This window comes from Doryrhamphus excisus, linkage group LG4 (genome assembly GCF_037039965.1).
Source record: "Doryrhamphus excisus strain RoL-2023G ecotype Guam linkage group LG4, RoL_Dexc_Guam_v1.1, whole genome shotgun sequence".
Classification (NCBI taxonomy): domain Eukaryota; kingdom Metazoa; phylum Chordata; class Actinopteri; order Syngnathiformes; family Syngnathidae; genus Doryrhamphus; species Doryrhamphus excisus.
The window spans coordinates 13,218,749-13,239,136 of record NC_136360.1 but is presented as its reverse complement, the minus strand read 5'-3'; the positions used below and the strand labels follow the sequence as shown (position 1 = coordinate 13,239,136).

At 41.6% G+C, this 20,388-nt stretch overlaps 2 protein-coding genes across 16 annotated transcripts in view; both read right to left on the bottom strand.

Moving 5' to 3' along the window:
- Window positions 1-971: 971 nt before the first annotated feature.
- scly (selenocysteine lyase) lies at window positions 972-5,757 on the bottom strand. The gene is made up of 13 exons (XM_058072820.2): window positions 5,621-5,757; window positions 4,684-4,751; window positions 4,483-4,592; window positions 4,326-4,426; window positions 4,119-4,260; window positions 3,761-3,888; window positions 3,281-3,436; window positions 3,104-3,210; window positions 2,994-3,030; window positions 2,709-2,792; window positions 2,491-2,590; window positions 2,339-2,414; window positions 972-2,267 (listed from the first exon to the last, which is right to left on the bottom strand). The coding sequence occupies exons 2-13, from the start codon at window positions 4,749-4,751 to the stop codon at window positions 2,114-2,116; spliced, it is 1,263 nt and encodes a 420-aa protein (XP_057928803.2). The 5' UTR covers window positions 5,621-5,757; the 3' UTR covers window positions 972-2,113.
- Window positions 5,758-6,319: 562 nt separating this feature from the next.
- kif1aa (kinesin family member 1Aa) overlaps window positions 6,320-20,388 on the bottom strand; it is a 46,194-nt gene continuing 32,125 nt past the window's right edge. For 8 of the 15 annotated variants that reach the window (XM_058072788.2, XM_058072792.2, XM_078790227.1 and 5 more), the window contains 16 exons: window positions 19,426-19,534; window positions 19,274-19,340; window positions 17,846-17,930; window positions 17,583-17,688; window positions 15,588-15,614; window positions 13,383-13,497; window positions 12,263-12,396; window positions 12,132-12,193; window positions 11,914-12,059; window positions 11,616-11,810; window positions 11,448-11,519; window positions 11,247-11,368; window positions 10,309-10,452; window positions 10,048-10,240; window positions 9,850-9,968; window positions 6,320-9,040 (listed from right to left, as the gene is read on the bottom strand). In XM_058072788.2, the coding sequence (XP_057928771.2) occupies window positions 8,998-9,040; window positions 9,850-9,968; window positions 10,048-10,240; window positions 10,309-10,452; window positions 11,247-11,368; window positions 11,448-11,519; window positions 11,616-11,810; window positions 11,914-12,059; window positions 12,132-12,193; window positions 12,263-12,396; window positions 13,383-13,497; window positions 15,588-15,614; window positions 17,583-17,688; window positions 17,846-17,930; window positions 19,274-19,340; window positions 19,426-19,534 (1,739 nt within the window). In that variant the 3' untranslated portion in view covers window positions 6,320-8,997. Of the gene's footprint in view, window positions 9,041-9,849; window positions 9,969-10,047; window positions 10,241-10,308; window positions 10,453-11,246; window positions 11,369-11,447; window positions 11,520-11,615; window positions 11,811-11,913; window positions 12,060-12,131; window positions 12,194-12,262; window positions 12,397-13,382; window positions 13,498-13,716; window positions 13,741-15,587; window positions 15,615-17,582; window positions 17,689-17,845; window positions 17,931-19,273; window positions 19,341-19,425; window positions 19,535-20,388 lie in introns of all 15 variants that reach the window. The other 7 variants (XM_078790229.1, XM_078790232.1, XM_058072803.2 and 4 more) reach the window with 2 other exon arrangements.

Genomic DNA, 20,388 nt, shown 5'->3' with positions numbered 1-20,388 from the left:
GATTTTTTAAAACTCATTACAAAAGACGTGCATTTTCCCCACTCGGGTGTTAAAAATATTCAAGAATCGCAAAGGGAGCCACAATAAAGAGGCTGAAGAGCCACATGCGGCTCTGGAGCCGCAGGTTGCTGACCCCTGATCTAGTGGTAGAAGAGTGAAAATACCAATAGCTTTGGCTGTGCCTGTCCAGTGCAGGCCTTATCATCTTGCTACGTGCTTCACAACTTGACCAAACAGGCCCCTGTGGCCATCGCTGGAAAGAGTTTGGACACTCCTGTTCTAAAGGTTAGGGGCCACAAATAGTTGACTGAACCATAGCCATAACCAAAATGCAGGAAATTTATTTTATGGGTACCAAGAAGCCCTGCTAATGGCAAAATAAAAAATGACACACCAATAAGTATGCCAATTTTTAATGCTCTAACCCAGGGGTCTCAAACATGCGGCCCGCGGGCCAAATGTGGCCCGCAGGACACTAGTTTGAGGCCCCCGCCTTGATATGAAAGTTTAATGTTAGTGCGGCCCGCGCAAGTTTTATATGGATGCTGTATGGTATCATGTACCCAGAAAAAATTATTACGTTTGATTAATGTTCAAGTTAAAGGTTAAATAACTGTTAATAGTTATCCTCCCTATCCGTGTGGAAGTGGTACGTTTTTGGCTATTTAGGTTTAAAGGCAATAACTTGAAGGCTACCGTTTAGGTCGCGAGCTCTCTAGTTTGCGAGTTAGCATGTGTCTCGAGACCCTGCAGTTGCGCAATATGTTGTAAATAAAAAAAGTATAAATGTGACTATAGTCGTGTTTTGTCATGTCTACAAGGCTCTAATAATGCTTTGTTAATTTTAATCTGAAAAAAATAACTTTGTCTACCCACCAACTGTATGTGGTTTATTAAGTTTTTATTATTTGCCGTTTTATTATTATTATTATATTTATTTTATTACTGATTGATTGATTTTCTTTATTCTTGATTAGTTTACTTATTTTTCATCTTATTTTGTGCAGAAAAATAAAAATTAAGATATTTGAGAACAGTGGAATGTTTTATCAGAGCTTTTATTGTAGAAAATCGGAACCAAAGCACTGAAAAAGTTTGTATATTTTTCTGTTTTTAATAAATGAGTTTTGTTTTTTTTTTTGAAAACCTGATGCGGCCCAGCCTTGCCCAGACCCTTGCTCCAGTGGCCCCCAGGTAAATTGAGTTTGAGACCCCTGCTCTAACCCCAAAATATGCCTCTTACAGTATTAAACACTTTTTAGATTCATTTTTGCACATCATTATATACTACTACTGTACTTAGAAAACGTGCAGTTACACACCTCGCGTCCTGTCAAAGCATCTTCCTGCTGGAATATGTTGAGAGAATTGACTTGTGAGACAGCGCCCACTGCTGGCTTCATAGCTGCAGGACTGTTTGGCCATCAAACCATTTTCTATTGAAGTTACCATTAAAAAAGTTATATTTACAATTTCAAGCAGACAAAAAAAATCTGTGAGGGAGAGAATGACAAACCACAAATGGGTGAGGATTAACTACATGGTAGCCGCCAGGAAGGTTGTACCCCTGGGACATCAGCAGCAGCTTGAGAAAAAGGAAGAAAAGTAGATTTTTCTTACCTGCTAAACGAACTTTAGTTATTTTTAACAGGAAAACTGGATTGGTTCATAGTTTCTAAGGTCAGAGAGTTAAAGCAAGAGTATAGTGAGCAGAAAACACAAAATATGATCCAGAAAATCAGCTGTATGATGTCCTGTGGGGAACATAATACAAGACTTTGAAAAGCCCTGCTTTAAAGGAAATGTGGCAGCTTGAGAAAAATGAGGAAATACTCTAATACTGCATATTTTAAACCTACTTTTGGCTGATTAATAGTTAGTATGCAAAAAATACCTCACTAGGTTCGACAGAACTTTGCGGCTAGGTGGGGCCAAAAAGAACCACTCACTATTATACGTATCAACATGAGACAGCATTAAAATATGAAATATGCATAGGTCCTGACTTCAGAGGAGGAGGGCAGAGCCAAATACAAATAGTTCTTCTGCTGAGTGCCATCCTTGAGTGAAGTATAAAAAAAAATTGGAGGGATAAATAAAGAGCCCGCGGGATCTACTTGGTCTGCTCCAACAGTTCTACGGCATTCTTTAAGTCCTCCACTACCTCGTCCACGTGCGTTTTGCAGGTCCTCCTGCCCACGCTCAGCCTCAGGGCATTAGCTGCCACTTCCGGACAGACGCCGCAGCTCAAAAGGATGTGTGAAGGCCTGAGTGATGATGCAAGGATGCCGTGAGAGTGGCTGGAGAGCAAGAGCGACAGAGTTAGGCTGGCGTGTACCTGTCTCCGCGGTCGGAGTGGCAGGCGGCGCCCACGCTCGCCTGCAGCTTCTTGCAGTGTGACAACACCCGCCAGCCTGATGCATAGACACAGGAAACATTCTCAGTATTTCCTACGTCTGTACTGCACTGATACGTAACATAGCACGTCACCTTGTAACCCTGCACCCAGGATGGACACGTTACATGTGTTGGGAAGTTGCTCCGAGCTCACAAAATGGCTGTTGAAATGCAGCTTATCTTTAAAAGTGGCCTGACCATGGGGGGAAAAAAGTACAAATGAAGCGATCGGTGAGGTGAATATGATCTAAATAATGGTCCAAAACAACCAAAATCTTAAATATGTTCAACTTATGTGTCATCGAAATAACCTTCAGACGTTCCTCCAGGTAGAGTTTGGTGTCCAGCATGTGGCGTTCATATGATGCACCGTGAGTGGTCACCAGCTCTGCAGCCTAGCAGACGCATATGTGTGTATAAGTGTAAAATGATGCATCAGGTATACTGTATATGAAAAAGTCTTTACCCCCCTTTTTTTGTAATACTTACACATCAAATAGATTTAAATATTATGACAACACAACTGAACACAAAATGCATTTTTTTAAATGTAACTATTTATAATTAAGTAGGACCTTTTAATTTAGCAAACATACCTTACCCAGTCCAGCAATCATTGGTGTGTTTTCAGTCCTGCAAGGTTACAAAAAGGAGATATGCTTAATGCAACTCTCACTGTTTCATGCATATACAGTAAGATGATTACCCCGGTCTAAAATTCCTCTCCTGTCCACCGCCAAACAGCATCGGATAGAGCGGCGTTGTCACTCCAGGGCCGTTCACAAACAACGCACCGATCCGTGGGGCATAAAACTGAACAATTGAAACCATTACTGTCTGGGCGTGGCATCATAAAAGTGTTTCAGCATACAAAGTCTCCAACCTTGTGACCCACGATGGTGAGGTAATCCACGCCCAGGTCGCGTACATCGACTTGGATCTTCCCCAGAGCCTGGGCAGCATCCGTGTGCAGGAGGATGCGAAGACGCTGGCTCTGCTTGTTCAGACTTTTGACTCTCTGGCAGACCTCACGGACAGGCTGCAGGAAAGCAATTCCATTATAAAGTGTTCATGAGTGAGAGCCAATAGCACCAGAAATTAGTGGTGGGCTCCACACATAAATAAATGTATGGGAAACACTTATTTGCCAATTGCCAATCAGATAAATGTATTCCTACATCTGCACCAGATTTGCATCAAAATGTAGTGGTTTCTTCCTTGGCTTGTGCCTACACCATCCAAAGAGATTTTATTAAAGACAAATCCATCTTGATTGTGTAATCTTGCTCCCAAGCAAACCAACAGCAAGTAAAGTATATGTGAAATCTGTCCATGTCACTGAATTAGAGAGCTTCTTTCTTACCATAATGACGCCTGTCTCATTGTTAGCCAGCATTATGGACACGAGGCAAGTGCCGGGGCGCACGGCGGCCAAGACATCGCTCACCTCCACCTGGCCTGTCACCGTGGAAACAGGCACGAAGGTGACATCTGCGGCAAAAACATTAAGTGTTTCCCACATGACATCATCGTCAAATTTGTATAATCAAACATGACACCAGAGCTGGACATTTTGCAAAAGACATGAAAAAAACAACAACTATATACTATATTTAGGAAAATAAATACATTTTCTTCTGTCGCTTATTTTTGTGTTTTTTTTAATGTCACAAGCACTAATCATCGAGCGTAAAAACAAACATTTATTGCTGTCCACGTACCCGCCTTGCCGTCCCTCTGCAGGTGCTCGGCCACTAGTTTAATGGAGTCGTGCTCCACGTTGGATGTGATGATGTGTGGAAGCTTCCCATTCGAGTGCCTCCTGAAATGCTCCAAGGCAGTGTGGAGCACCATGTTGTTGGCCTGGAAGAAGGTTTTATTACCATTTATCCATGTTAAATATGCCTGCGGAGAAGTGTCAGCGTTACCTCAGTTCCTCCAGAGGTGAAAATGATGTCCTCTGCTTTTCCCCCGACCATCCTTGCCACATTTTCTCGGGACTGACTGATTATAGCCTTTGCTTTGATGCCTAAAACTCACATGGATTATTAAGATAATACACATCACAGCCAAAAGTAGGCTCACCTGCTTGGTAACTGCTACTGGGGTTCCCCCAAGCATCCTGTAAGGCCTCAGAAATAGCCTGTACCACTTCTGGTTCCAGTGGCGTTGTAGCATTATAGTCCATATATATTCTTTATCAAACAACAGGACTTATTAACACTTTAATGATTTTATACATGAAACAATGCTGGTATGGTTAGCAGTGGGGGTGGGGGGTCTCACCTGTCGCGGTTAAGTTCAGCATAATGAAAGGCATCACCCTTGGCGTCACCATCACAATGATCGACCATCTATAAGTGAGAAAAAGGCAAAGCATGCTAACCTATTTTACCCATGGAACTTTAAGTCCAGATTGAATAATCTAATGAACAAAACATTTTTCGGCATATCCCGCTCAAAAGAGTCAAATGTTGATACTTGTAACTATTAACACCACCAAAGCTTTGTATCTAAATGCAGTTTAGGCATAGCTGGCTTTGGACGTGTACCGCTCCAATATGGCCGCCGTAAACGTATATACGTACGATGACGTACTAAGCGCGCCGTGTTAGGACAGGAAGTTGAACAGAAAAACTATCATAATTGAAAGAAAAGTACTAAAGCCGCACAAAACTATAATTTAGACGGACAGCTCATCGTGAAAAGTAAAAATAAACTGTATAAAATGTGTGTATGTGTGTAAACACATCAATAAATATGCCACGAGACAGTGGCTAGTAGTAGTCATGGCTAGAGTGATGGTGCACCAAGTAAAACCGAAACAGGGTGACATGTATTGACATGTGTCAACAAAACACACACCTAATCCACGATTTAAATGTGACACAATAACTTAACTAATAATTCCAGTGAAGAGTAGTGAGAAAGTATAAACGACTTTGTTTGGTTACTTATCCTGTCAGACACGACGTGTCCTTGTTGACATCTTGCTGTCTAAATAATAACACCAATGCGTTGAGAGATAATAAATAAAGCGACAAAATGCCTGGAAAATCAGCCACTAAAATACGTTTTAGTAGCATCAACATTAGTTGCAGACATTAGCGAGTAAAGGGCCTTCTAATAATACTTGCATTATAATCACGCTAGTTTAAGATCCGTACAATATATACGAATACACGCGTCACGATAGTCTGAAATGCTTTTATTCTTCTCTGACCTTGTCAAAAGATGCAAAGTTGTCCTGTGGATGTTTTTACTGCCGCTCAAGTCACGCATCAGCTAGCAAAGACACGGAAGCGGCTGCTCCGGGGTTGCCAGCTACGTATAGTGAACAGAACGCACGCAAGATCGATCCAAATGTCGATAGTAAGGGTAGTATCAGAACCAAATCGATACTAACGTGTTTAACAAATTTTTTTTGTTGCTTGTATTGCTCAATTGTTGGGATTGTCATTTTTTTGTTTTTATTTACTCAATTACTTTGCAATATTCACTTATTTTGCTAAAGTAAGGAAATCAATTATTTAGTTGAGTTACATTGTAGTGTTGCCTGAAAGCCTGCTTTTTATTGTGATTATTAGCATGATTCACAAATAACTAATTAATTAGAGTCAAAAGATTCAGTAGCAATACTGACCTGACACGGTGGTAAGTGGTATCGGTTCGATACCACAACTTGCTGTATCGCCCACTATCGTAGCCAGGTATGATGAACAGAAGCATTCAGTAAAGAAGGCTTTTAACATCTTAAACAAGCCATCAATCAAGAAACATATCCATGCTAGTGACAAAAGCGAGTAATTTAACGATTTAGAGTCCTTTTTGGTCCTTAAAGTGGCATCCCAATAACAAAAACAAAGTGTCAGAGTGCATTCAGTAAAATCATGGCTAATGACAAATAACAGGTCCATGGCTAGGTGTTGCATTATTTTCATCTTTATTTCATATATGACAAGGTGTTCAGTGCACACAAACATTGGACAGCAAACTCCAACACTCAAAAGACACTCACTGAACGACGACTGCCCGTGTGGGTTTTTTTTGTAAACGGGCGCCACATGATGACACTGTTCACAGCAATCATGTCGATATGTACAAAGCAAAGTCGTTTCAACAAAGAACAAAGTGTGGAAGCACAACAATGTCAATCATTGTCCATTCAAAGCGGAGACGAGATGGGGAGCAATGGGGTGAATGGTGTGCATATTGTGGCAGGAATGGAGGTTAGTCATACACACATGCACACGCACACACACACACACACACACAGCATCAGCAGTATAGTATAACCTTTAACCTGTGTCAGGTTTCCTGATAATCTACAATCAAATAGGAAAACCCCACTGTGGAGTGCCGACACTCCAAACGCAGAAATGATCTAAAACCAAAATCACACACACTGTAAAACCATAAAAAATGCTGCAATCACATCAACGCTGCAGGATCAAAAAGAAATCCTGCAAGTTGGCAAGTCAAAACAAAACATCCCACTACAAGGACGATGGTGAGCCTACCACGGTCACCAGACCAGCGGCTGAGGGACATCCATCTTTAAAGATATGAGAAAATGTCCACACTAAAGTTTGCTGAATAAAAAGGTACTTTTATATTTATGTTTTTGTAAACTTCTGGTTGTAAAAATCGGCTGCTCTGCAATACTATCCCTCAGGTTTGGCTTCCCAGCTTCATAGTAGCACGACTAACTAATATTGTTTCGTTGTTTTTGATGTTTGTATGTGCTTTGGTAAACTGCAGTATTTTTTGTTGCATCTTATAGCATTTATGTGATTGCAGCATATTCCTGTTACATGTGTTAGACGATGTTTGCATGTTTTTGGATCATTTCTGTGTTTGCAGCATTCAGACGTTGCTGTGCCTCCGTCACCTTTGAGCCACTGTAAAAACACTCCAGCAGTAGTGGTTTTGAAAAATGTTGTCATACATTCAGTGTGATACATTTTGTGACTGCGACAACTCAACTTTGGTTGGATAAAATGCAACATGACTATGCAGTATGAAACAACAGCATGGAGAGCAAGATGGACCCCCGCTGTTGTGTGGCGTGTGACAAGGATTGTGTTGACAAAGAAGTGAGACGCTGCTTCATTAAGATTGTGTCACATGTAAACCACAGAGGAATCCCCTCCCTTGTGATGCCGGGTCTTGTAATAAATAAAATACTCAAAAGTGAGACTGTTGATAACATGCAAAGTATAGTGAAGAAGAGCAACTTGCATGAGCACTTACATGTCCTACATGTATGCTTCCAACATGTTTTTTTTTTGAGCATGCACTCAGGCTGACTGACCTGATGCACACTCATCATCTGTTGTATTTCATTTTCACATTGAATTACACGGGAAGTGCACACATGGATCACAGTGGGGGCAGTGCTGTGCAACCCAAAGCCTAAAAAATGGCCTTAAAAGTCGCACAAACACACAAGAGAGTCTCCTGTAGTCGCCAGGTGTGTGGTCTGCATAAGCAAATAACAGCCTGAGTCTAATCAGAATGACTTGGAATTAACAGCTGTGGCTGTAGGCAACAACCCTCGCTGGACACCCCTGATCTAAGATGAGTGTGAGAGAGGGTGGACAGGTAGTGCCAAATGCATTTGTGGCGGGCCACCACGTGACTTTTCACTACCTCACACACAGTCGTATTCCTCCCCTTCTCCTTTTCATATTCGATTCCAGTCAGTTTGCATGAGTAAACATTGATTGTATGATCCAACATGATAAATACACAGACCCATGTAGATGATGATGATGATGCAGGGATGAAGAGCAGAAATAGCAGCATGAAGGTTGTATATTGAGAGCAACCGGTGCAGAGGAAAAGTGTGCATGGCGACTGAGGCACTGCATGTAATCACATATATGCACATTATTCACTTCCCAATGACGTAGCGCTTCCATGTTTCCCCTTTTCTTCTTGCCAAACTGGGGGGGCTGGGTTCATTCAAGTAATCCAACGTGATGGTCGTCAAGTCAACCATGTGGGGATGAGGTTGTGGTATTATTTAAAAAGAAAAAGAAAATAAATGGTGGGAGCTCCTTTACAAAGTGCAGTGTGCAGAAATTGCACCGTACTTTAGAAATATAAATGTCTTTGTAAATAAATACATGCAGAAATAAATAAGCGAGGCAGGTAACTATCTCCATATATCACAAATGATGAGTGATTGTGGCGTGTGTGATTTTTTTTTTTTAATCATGGTGTGAGAACCAAAGATGTATGTATGAATTAGTGTGTATTTGCTAGCTGTACGCACGTAGCAACACAGAGCTGCAGAGTAGAGGAGAGAAGAGTCGCCGTGTTTGTCCGCTCCTGGCTGACGTGGCTTTGCAGGGACTAATGCCACACGCACAGTATGCATAAGGCCCGATGTGCCACTGACAACAACTACAGTACATCACCACACGTATGAGAGAATCGGACGTTACAAACCGCTGATAGGAGGAGGACAACCACCCACCCCCTCGCTTCCTCACCGCCTCTACGGCCGGACACGAGGTGGCGGCGGAGGGGAAGAAGGTCTATGTACATCTCAAGTCTTTGTCGTGATCATGATCATCCCCTCCACCTTCCTCCTCACATTCTCATCTGTCCCACTCGTCTTCTGGACAATTTTGACCTGATGACAGGATGAGAAATACATAATTATTTCATGCATTTTTTAAATACAATTTTTTTTGGCCCTTGGCACATTCTAAAAATAATAATTGTACAAGTAAAATACAAATATTACATAAAATAAGCAGTAATTTTAGAAGTCAAAATATTAACAAAAAATTGTCATTATTTTAAAAATTATATATAAAAAAATTATTATAAAAATTAAATATATTTTAAAATTATCATTTCAGAAGAAAAAGTCTTAATTTGACAAGAATAATATCATGATATTGTGAGGAAAAATAAGGTCATTTCAGTAGCATTAAGTTAAAAATATTAAAGTTGTAATATTATGTGAATAATAATGTAATAATAAATAGTTGTATAAAAAGTTTGGGGAAAAAATAAGACAGTAGAAATGGAAAAAACAGCTGCCATTTTATGAGAATAAAGTCAAAATATTAAAAGAAAAAAGTTACTAACAAGAAAATAAGTAGCAATTTTATGAAAATAGAGTTGTAATATTATGAGGACAATTTTAAGTAGCACAAAGTTGAAAAAACAAGTTTTTTAAGTAATAATATGGGAAGGTTTATGACAATTACTTGAAACTTGAAATATTTGGGGAAAAAAACAACAGTAAAAATGGGAACAAGAGCAAAGCGCAAGTTGATATTGTTAAAAATGCTTTTTCACAGTGCAGTTTTTTACTGGACACAAAATACCAAAGTGGCTCTTGTATCCTTTCATTTTCACTATGTGGCCCTTCTGGGAAAGGTTTGGACACTCCGGACTTAGAGTCTTCCACTAACAAAGAGGGTGCATTACCTGATAGTCCCTGCCAGGAGAGGATTGAAGGCATACAGCCAATCATGCATGTCTTTGTCATTTGTGGCTTGAAGCAATATTCCGCGATGCTCTGTGCATACGGCAAATGTGTTTGGAGTCTGTGAAAAAAGGTGGAGAAAAGCCTGATGAGAAGAAGTTGGACCACTAAGAGATGATTTATGATGTTGGAGCAATTACCTTCAGCATTGCCTGCTGGTCTTCGCTGTACTCCACCTGCGCGGAGGACAGGTTGAGGATAGCGCGCTCTACGGCGTCGCGCTCTGTGTTGTAGATGTAGACGTACGGCCGTCGCACCACCACATAACGCTTCACCCAGCCGTTAGTGTGCGGCTCCAAGAAATGCAAGTAGCCTTTCTTGGACACTATGGGGCTGCAAGTACAAGAAGGTTGGCAGAGGCCTGCACTCTTGTTAGGTGTTTAACACAGAAGCTGCCTTACCTGACTCGAATCTCCTGGATGTCAGGGACAAATCTACGAATGCGAGGTTTGCCTTCAGAGGTTCCACTGACAGACTTCTTGGCGTCTGCGTCCTGCTGCGTGTCGGGACCTGGGCTGACAGCACGAGAGCGAGGAGCAGGAGGTCTACAAAAATAGAAGCAAGCGTCTTGATTGGCTGGATAAACACAATATAGTGCCTGTATCATATTTCCTTTAAGTCATCCACATCGGATATCACATTCCATAGTTTGGTCTGGACTAACTCTCATAGTTAATGTACGGTATTTACACCATATTTCAGGTACTTCTAATGTAGCATATTCAATGCACATCTAATGGACTGCAATAACATATTTAATGTATCATCTAATGTACTGTATTTACATCATATTTAATGAGCATCTAATGTACTACCTAACAATGTACCATAGTTCCACCACGTGAATGTACTACAATAGTTGTAGTACATGAATTAATTCATGTACTACATGAATTCATTCATTCATTTTCTACCGCTTTTTCCTCACGAGGGTCGCGGGGGTTGCTGGAGCCTATCCCAGCTGTCTTTGGGCGAGAGGCGGGGTACACCCTGGACTGGTGGCCAGCCAATCACAGGGTACATATAGACAAACAACCATTCACACTCACATTCATACCTATGGACAATTTGGAGTCGCCAATTAACCTAGCATGTTTTTGGAATGTGGGAGGAAACCGGAGTACCCGGAGAAAACCCACGAATGCACGGGGAGAACATGCAAACTCCACACATGGCCGAGGTTGGAATCGAACCCTGGTCCTCCTAGCTGTGAGGTCTGCGCGCTAACCGTGTCGCCCTACAATACTTATTGTACATCATAAATCATATATAATGGTCTAATTTCCTGCATTGTGTTGACACATAACAACAACAAGCACACAGGCGTCTGAGGGCAAACCTGAGTTCAGTGTTGCTATAGCAACCGTCCACCAGGGAAGGGCAGGTGGACGAAGGTGCGATGGTGTTGAGGGTAGAGATGGAGGTGGAGTCTCTCAGCGTGGTGACGGACATCTCAGATATCTGCAAAGACACAGCCGCAAATGTGTGTTAGCCTTGTGAGAGGAAGCGTTTGCCTGGCGTGGGTCTGAACAGGAAGTACCTTGCTTTCACTGGCGCTGATGCACACATGGCTGTACTCTCTGTCGAAGGAGTGAGCCAGCAGCCGCAGACACTGTGTGTATAAAAGCATAGCTTTTATTGATAAATATCTGCAGGATACCCTGGCAACAAAAACAAGAAGAAAGTGAGACTATGAGCGATAAGCGACCTTGGCGGCCAGCTCCCGCTGTCTCTCTGTGATGAATTCTGAACCAGAGCTGACATCTGGCTTGGCCTCGGAAGGCGAGGGTGAGTCGCACAGCAGCTCCTCTGTGACACACGCTGACGGCTGAACGCCCCGACCTGCCAGAAGGGTGGACTCCAGCTTCTCTCTCAGCAACAGGAAATGTTTGGTCTTCTCCACCTGGAGGACAAAAATAATGGATCAGGAACATCAAATATCTTGCTTGTTCTGGCCTAGCAAAGTAGACTGATGGTCTACGGTTGTGTTTTTTTTTTGCTCTCACATCTTGAAGCAGGCTGAGTTTCTCCAACTCCCACTGATGCTCCAGAATGAGGCTGTCGCTGCGAGGCCTCCACCCGGCCAGGTTCTCCTCCCCGCGGACGTAGGCCACTGAGGTGTCCAGCACCCGCCTGCGTCGCCTCTGCATGCCTTGAGACGGAACACGGGGCAGCTATAGATTAGAAAGCGCTCTAGAGGGGCGCCTCAAATCTTGACTCTTACCTGGACTTCCTGCGTCTGCCAGGTTGCACAGGCTGACCTCATACACGCCAGTTACGCGGTTTCTAGAGAAGAGGAAGCTCTTTAGCGGAGGAGAGGAGCCAGACTCTGCAACACCTTCTGATAGAACCTACCCATCTGCTGCTCGAAGGCTTCCTGTACCAAAAAGGTTGCGAATGGAGCGAGACGCAGAGAGCTTTGTGTCACGAGAATAAAACACCATGCAGATATCTTTGGTTATGACAGCCGGCTGGTTGCAGTTCTCCATCTGTAGCAGATCAAAGAAGAAGAAGAATATAAGTCATGCTCACTGCATTCTAACAACAGTCTGTCCATTCACATACACATACAATCTAAATATTATCCACGCAAATATGCACATCCTGTAAAAATCTGTCAGTCCATTTACATATGCACATCATGTAAACACGATAAGCATTTGTCCAGTCACAAACACACATCCTAAACATGAGTTTGTCCATTCACATACACACACCTACAATGTAAACAGCAGTCAATCCATTCACATATGCACATACCACCAAAATTTGCCTTCTGAATTTACATACCACACAATGCAAGCATCTGTGTTTCTCTTCACACACACACACATACACACACAGACAATCTCAACACCGTTCTGTCCATTCACATAACCCACCAACCTCATCGCCACTCTCATAACATACTGTACATTGTCAACTTCAGCCAGTCACTTCAGGTATGTTCACTTCAGGTGTCACAAGATCTTGCAAGATTAAAACGTGATAAGATTTCTTGCTCAGAAATAAACTGCATTGTGTGCACTTGGCCTGCCTGGAATCATATTAAAAAATGTCATATTTTGCCGGCATCAATGTCATGCGGATGCTTGTCAGCAACTTGCTGTGTTTGTTCCATAGAATAAACAGCATAAACAGAGTGATTTTGTCAATCATATAGTTTGTTTGTCTCGGTGAGTGGAAGACTGCAACATATTGTCATATATTTTATATTATATATATATTGTTATCCTGTTTTTCATTTTAGTTTTGATGAAAATTAATGTTAAAATCTGGTCTCGTCTCAAAGGCCCAAACCTGTGTATCGTATCATCTTGTGAACCGAATTTCTTGGGAGATCCCTACAATTCACATGACATTATAGACCTTTTTCTGAGAGAGACAAAAATAGTGTCTGGAAACTCCAAATCCGGACCTGGATGACCTCACCATCAGCTAACACCAAACTGATGGAGAGCAGGATAAAGCGTACCTCCAGGTAGGCAGACAGTGTCATGTAGATCTTCTCCCCGTATGGGGTGACCCGGTTGAGGAGTAAGGAGTTGTGCATGGAGCTGTCCCAAGCTGTCTCAAAGCGGTAGAAGGTCCTGGGGTGCAGCAAAGAAAGTGAATGAGGACAAATCATCTGACAGAGGTCCAAACAGGTGTGCGCTACAACGACAAGTGATACACTCAAGTTGTGAACAAATATGACGATGGTATCATGCTGACTGGCCCTGTGACAACCACCACAAAGACGCAGCTGACATGAAGGTGAGTGGAGCACGGGTGGAAGGAAGGGGGCTGGATGAGAGACAGTGAAATACCTATGATCACGTTCCAGGGTAATGCTGTGAGGGAGGAAGAAGAGATCGGCAGAAGAACACAGAGTGAGAGGCAGGAAGTGTGATGAGTTTGTGTGGGGATGGGTGCAAGACGCGGCAGTTCAACCCATCAATATATACTCTAAGGTTCCTCTATCATCTACCGATCATGTAACAAAACATTCCTCCACAACCTTGGAATGACTTCTGGAATGTGTTCCTTTTTTCCTAGATCAGATAAGTCCTTGCTGAGTCCTCCGTCCTTCTGTTGAGTTTATCTTTAGCTGACATGACTAAATATGACAAGCCATTGTTTCCATTCCTGCAGCAGTAGCTCCAACTTCAATTTGTTTTTGTGGTGCTCTTTTATCTATTAGTATGTACGTACACACCAACCTGCACTGTTATGTCACTTCTAGGGAATCAGGTGTGGTTTTTACCTGTGTACATCAGTACCTGCTACAACCAGATTGAACACTAAGAGGAAGAACTGAAGACCAAAGGACATTACAAAAGCTGTATTGAGGCGACTGGACTCTTCTTGTTTATTGAAGATGCTTTGCTTTTAATCCCAAAGGCTTCTTCAGTTCTAAATTTTAAGTGTGGAGTCTCCCTATGTATATCCCTAGTGGGTGGGACCCCCGGGGGCAATCACAACGGCGTTACTGTTTGGGCATGGCTGCATAACAACAGGATGTTTGCCTTCCTGGTGGCGAAACAAATCCAGATCCATCCATCCCCCAAAGATGGTCTCATTCCACAGGAAGGGTCCCTATAGAGGTGTTGGGCATGGCTGGTGAATAACCGTCCTGCGTAACAACAGGTTGTTTCCCTCATTTCCCTCCCCACAAATTGCCTCATTCCACAAAAAGTACCATAATATAGTTGTTGTTGGGCATGGCTGCTGAATGTGTGGTCATCCCTGACATTCCTTGTCCAAAGAGTGCCTCAGACGACCAATAGTTATTCAGAATGGCTGTTCACCAGCCATACCCAGCGACAACCACAACAACTCTTAATTTGACCATTTAAATTTAGAACATAAGAAGCATTTTGGATTGAAGGTGAAACGTCTTCAACAAACAAGAAGAGTCCAGTTGCCTCCACTCATACTTTGCGGATTAACTTGACACTGGATGACTGAGAGTATGCACATTTACAGAAAGGCTAAAACTGCTTCCTGCTTTGGAATGTCATGTTATACCACAAACCAGTACTTTAGAAGTGACCATTCATACAAGAACAGTTCAACTTGTGATCAACATGTCACTTGTGTGATTTGGGTTTGCATCCCAGTGGGGCTCAATAGCAAGTATATTTTTATAAAATACTCATTATAAATCTCAAATTATGTACAGTGTAAATCTGCATTCTTCCTTTTTTCAGCAAACAGTAAAGAAGAATAGGATATTGGATATACAATAATTGGATAAATATTGGGAGAACTTATGAGGTAGGTCTTTAGCTCCGCGGAAAACTAAAACTCAAGATAATTCAACCAGTGTTATTGAGCAGCAGCTTGTGAAGTTTAGGAGCTGCATAAAAATGAAAGCAGGGATACGTTAAACCTCATGATATGGCACTACCACATCAAGAAGAAGATTACAACACTTAAAACATATACATTAGTGTGAAACGTGGAAATGTAGGATAGCGCTTTAAGATAGTGTTTTAAGTTAGCGATGAAAGCGTGTGTGCGTGTGCTAAAAGCCACCAGCCAAGCGAGCCATGCAGATATGTGTCCACTGCAGCCTGAAGACAAAAGCATCAGCAAACACCCATCGCAGCAACACAGAAATGGAGACACAGAGGACAAACGGAGGACAAGAGGACTATGAGATGAGGAGTATGACATAAGAGGCAAAATAATATACCTAGGCATGTCCGAATCAAGAAACTGTCTGTAAAAGCAAATAAAAACAACAAAAAGAAACAACATTCCATTAGTGGACTGGAGGGAGAGAAACGTTAGCAGCCGGTAATACTTCATGTGTTCATGTTCCTTCTTCAATGCATAGCAATGCACAGGACCTGCTGGACCGCCCGCTCGTCCTGCTGGTCGAGATGGCCCGCTGAACAGCAGCTGGATGATTTATATGCAATGCTCAGCTTTTTTAGCAAAACAAAACAAAAAACAAGCAGCACAAATTCGAATTAGCTCATAATAAAATGATCTGCATGTGGACATGCATGAAATGGCATTGTTTATGCGATCGTGTGGGCAGGGATGATTCAATTCCATATAAGGCACACACTGCATGAACACAAGTACTGGGACACCTCCAGTGAAACACATGTGGAGACAATAACTCATCTGGTAAGACATTGTACAAGATGTTAGTGTGTCCATGGGTCAAGTTAGAGGTCACTGATGTTGGACTAATATTTGCTCTTCCACAGCAAACACATCCAAGCATGCCTTGCTCAAGCTTTTCTGCATTTATTGTATCAGTCAAGGCATGATCATGACATAGAAAACCTGGCATGAAATAACAGCCCTATAGTCACCTTTACACTTCTGTTACCCAATATAGTAGACATAATAAGAATAAATAAGTCATTTAAGACATAAATTAAACGTATGTACTTCTGTGTCTTGCGGTAAACCTGTTCCAGTGGTAGTGGACAGGAAGTGATGTCAGGGGTTCTTGGCATGGGTACAGTAGCCCGTGTTAGGGATTACTGTGCCTGTAATAAAAGCCAACCTCAAATCTGGTGCTTGTGTGTCTCACCAATATGCCAGTAACATTACTGATACCTTGTGACCAGTGTAGATACTAGAGGTTATGTTATTAATGCATCCTGTGAATGGGTTATATAGTACTCCATACAGTAACATCGCACCCTCACTCAATCTTGTTTTTTCAAATATTAATAAACTAATGATTGCTGTTTTGTGGTTGAATAAGACCTATAGTATATAAAAATATGTATACTTAAGCAAATTGTGTTTATTTGCAATTTCAAGCATAAAATGGCAAAATAAATAACTAAGTGACCTAAAATACAAACTCAAGGCAGGCAAAGCATTGGTCTGGAACCAATTAATCGCTTCGTTAATTCGTATTTTTGATGATTCTGCCATTTTCATGTTTAATTTCTGCAAATAATTTGCTTAAATATGCATATTATCAGCATTACTTACAAATTAATATATTTTAGAAAAACTCATTGTTTGAAGCCACAAAATTCCAAGTGGCAAGGGACATCTGTAGTCAAGTCAAGATTTTAAATGTATAGGGCTCAGTAAGGGCTCAGAAAATGAATTTTGTCAGTGTAAAGGTATAGAAAAGTGTTTTTTGCCACAAGTCCTTTTTGCATGAACTCACCTTCCTGTGTATTTAAACTGGCTGCACATGGTTGATTGCATTTGAGAATGAAAACTACCCAAAATGAGATGTAAGCACAGAACCTAATGTTAATAATGTGCTGATGAAATGCTGCTCATGTTTTCAACCTGATCCATGCTGCCGGGAACGTTAGAAAAGACATGCATTTCTAACTCGGCTTGGTTAATGTCAATTCAGGGCTTTTAGTTGTACAAAAAGTGTGAGTAAAGTCTAAAACAAGTTACAAATAAATGCATGGTCATTGAAGTGGCAAAGCAGGTTAGGTTTGAGGTTAGTGGAGCTCTGATGAGTGGTTACAGGTGATGATGAACGAGATGTGGCGACACACAAACACTGGAATCGGCACCGCGGAAGGTCACACAGCCAGCGTGAAATGAACTGCAACTAGTGTGTGATTAAAAAAGACTCTACAGGGTCGCCACGCTCTTTGTCCCGATGTCTCATGCCCTTGTTAATGAATGCTCCACTGCTGCTAAAAGCACGATAACGTTCACATCATCATGTTCCCGCAATGTGTACCTGTCATCCTGCAAGGGCCTGACAGAGCCGGCAGACAAGATGTTGAGGGATAGAATGTTGGGGTCCACAATGGTCTCGTCAGATTCGGGGGTGTTACGAAGACGTCCTGTTTAAAAGAGAACACACACACTACTAGTATAGCCATGGTTCCAACCAGGTTACCAAGTATCAGACGTGACCCATCCCAATTTTCAGTACTGATTGCGGCGGTAAACTGGACACAGTGTCCCAAGCCTAGTAAACTGTTTCAAAAGTCAACATACCCACAACAAGCTCTCGGACGTCCCTCCATTCTATGTCGCCCCCTGACTCGTGCACGATGGTAACAGTGATTCTCCTCTGGAGGCCCTGCAGAGTCAGGAAAAGATGGATGACAGGGAAAGAAGAGGAGTGGTTTGGGTTTAGTGCTTTAAAATCACACATTTAATCGGGTCATCAATGGAAGAGAAAATCCTTTGAAGAAGAGGGTATTTCCTGAATGTCACAACGCATCACATTGAACAAGCTAATTTTGTAACTGTAATAATAATTTAGAGGGCATTAATGGTAATGGTAAATGGTAATGGTTTTATTTCATTTGAACATGCATCAGATTACAATTGAGTGCATCCCATAATCAGTTCACAGCTCCACATGTCCAAAAGGAGTAGGAAGGAGCAAAGCTTATTAAATCCTACCCCTCCATCTGGTACTTTTACAATCAGTAACTGTTACATTTGTTCATTTCCTGCTTTCCATAATACAGTTTAAGGTTGTTGGTTTTTTTTTTAATAATGCACCTCGTACCGAAGTACAAGGTGATATGACCATACAATGACATAATGGTACCATTGTAACTGTCAATATGGTGATATGTATAGCACATCATGACTGGTTCAAGACTCTTCATTCTTGTATTCCTTTCCTTTCCTTAAAAAAAGGAAAGGAACATTTAACTCATTTTGACCACATGGTCATTTATTAATAAGTACAATTGAACCTGGTTTGTTGTATAATTAGTTTTTTCTTAAAATGTTGTCAATTTTTTTCTTTTTGTAAGTAACAAATTAGTCTTTTTTCCTTGTACTGTATTGTCCTATGTTATATACAAAGCTACTACTTAGTGTGACTGCAAAATAACACACCATGGGGCCAAAGAAAGTTGCGAGTGCCAGCAATTTGATAAAGAACGCGAGAAACACTGGAATTCAACCACACAGAAATGTATAAGAAATCTGCATCAACAATAAGTTCCATCCGTTCATCATTTCATAGGGAAGTCATTGAGTAAGTAACTCACTGATGCACTAAGATGAGCGATTTCAAGAAAGAGTCTTCAACCTGTTATGTTATGTTTATCCATTCATACATTTTCTATCCTTATCCTCGTTAGGGTCGCGAGGGCATGCCATTTTGTTTTCTGCATGTAAAAATGTAATTATTCTCTATAGAATGTAGTACCAATAGCCAATAGCCACTCATGACACCTCACATGCATCTGCTCCCATCATGTGGAGTTATATTTAAACAATACATCAGGAGATTGCCTACAGCTGTTAATGCAAATGTATTCTGACCTTGTACTAATTAGAGATTATTTGATTTTGTAGACTGCACTATAGGACACTGGCAGTTAATTGGAGTATTTTTGGTATATATTGTATGTGTGGGGCTGAAACAGGAAGTCGCACATATGTAAAGGTAATACTCACCTGGTGCAGGAGGAAGGTACCATGACAAGGCATTCCACCTCTGTGGTCAACCACAGCTGGGATGTAGCTGGAAAAAATGTTTCATTAGTGTTACATAACGTTCCCTAACATCCCTAAAAAAAAAAAAAACACACAACAGAGGAGATACTCACTCCCCATTGGCCTCCAGTTCACAGATCTCAAAGAAAACCATCAGATCGTATTTGCAGTGGCACGGCCCTGCTTGCGGGCGGGTCACGGCTGTCAGCTTGGTGGCAGGTACTAAAAAGAAGGTAGAAGAGGTCAGACAGGAAGGAAGGCAGATGCCAAGATCTACATTCTACGGAGGAACAAGAGGAAAAAAAGAGAGGATCTCAGCTCAAACATGACCGTGGCTGTTCTTCTCAGTGGCACATTCATTTAGTTAGGTACACTTATAGAATCTAATGGGATACAATGCAAGAGCTGTAAATAGTCTTTATGAAGATACAGTAATAATGATGATGTTCCACTTTAATTTGGTCACCTTTTTGAGGAACGAGGCAGCTTTCAGTAAGAAATTGTGCAGTTGTACACATACATCTGCAAACAATCAATATTGTGCAACATTATCATTGTCAAAGCAGATCGGATCTCACTACTAGCAGTTGAATTCAACCACAATTTATGAATGAATATATTTTTGAAAAAGCTTGATAGAGAGAGGCCCGAAAATGTGAAGTTGTGCTCCACCATACAAGGGTCTCAAACTCCCCGCCCTATTCCGTGACACCAAAGTTTATTCTAAGTGCGGCCCACACACCCTGGGGAGATGGTCAGAGGCACTTTAGCTTGCTTAAAGGAAGTGACTAAAACTGGGCAAGCAATATCATTATTGAACTCGCAGTGAGCTTGTCATGCAGTGAAATGAATGGGGAGCGGAACGGCTATGTTAACTCTAAGCATGAAACTACCAACTTTACAAAACATATGCTGCAAGGTATCCTGGGAGCCGGCATTACTCCCAGCATGAGTTGTGGCACCTTTTATTAGTAGTTGCTCCAAGTACATATCCAGAGTAAACATAGTTGGTGTTTATTATGCTTCACTAGTAGCTGACCCTGTGCGATGTGGTTTTATGAACACAGTTAGGCTGT

Bases quoted from the DNA above. Each gene is read 5' to 3' on its own strand.
- scly (XM_058072820.2), bottom strand. From the start codon at position 4,751: ATGGTCGATCATTGTGATGGTGACGCCAAGGGTGATGCCTTTCATTAT. The intron at 4,593-4,683 runs GTGAGACCCCCC...TGTTTGATAAAG, and splicing joins GCTGAACTTAACCGCGACAG to AATATATATGGACTATAATG. The intron at 3,437-3,760 runs GTAAGAAAGAAG...GCTTTCCTGCAG, and splicing joins ATGAGACAGGCGTCATTATG to CCTGTCCGTGAGGTCTGCCA.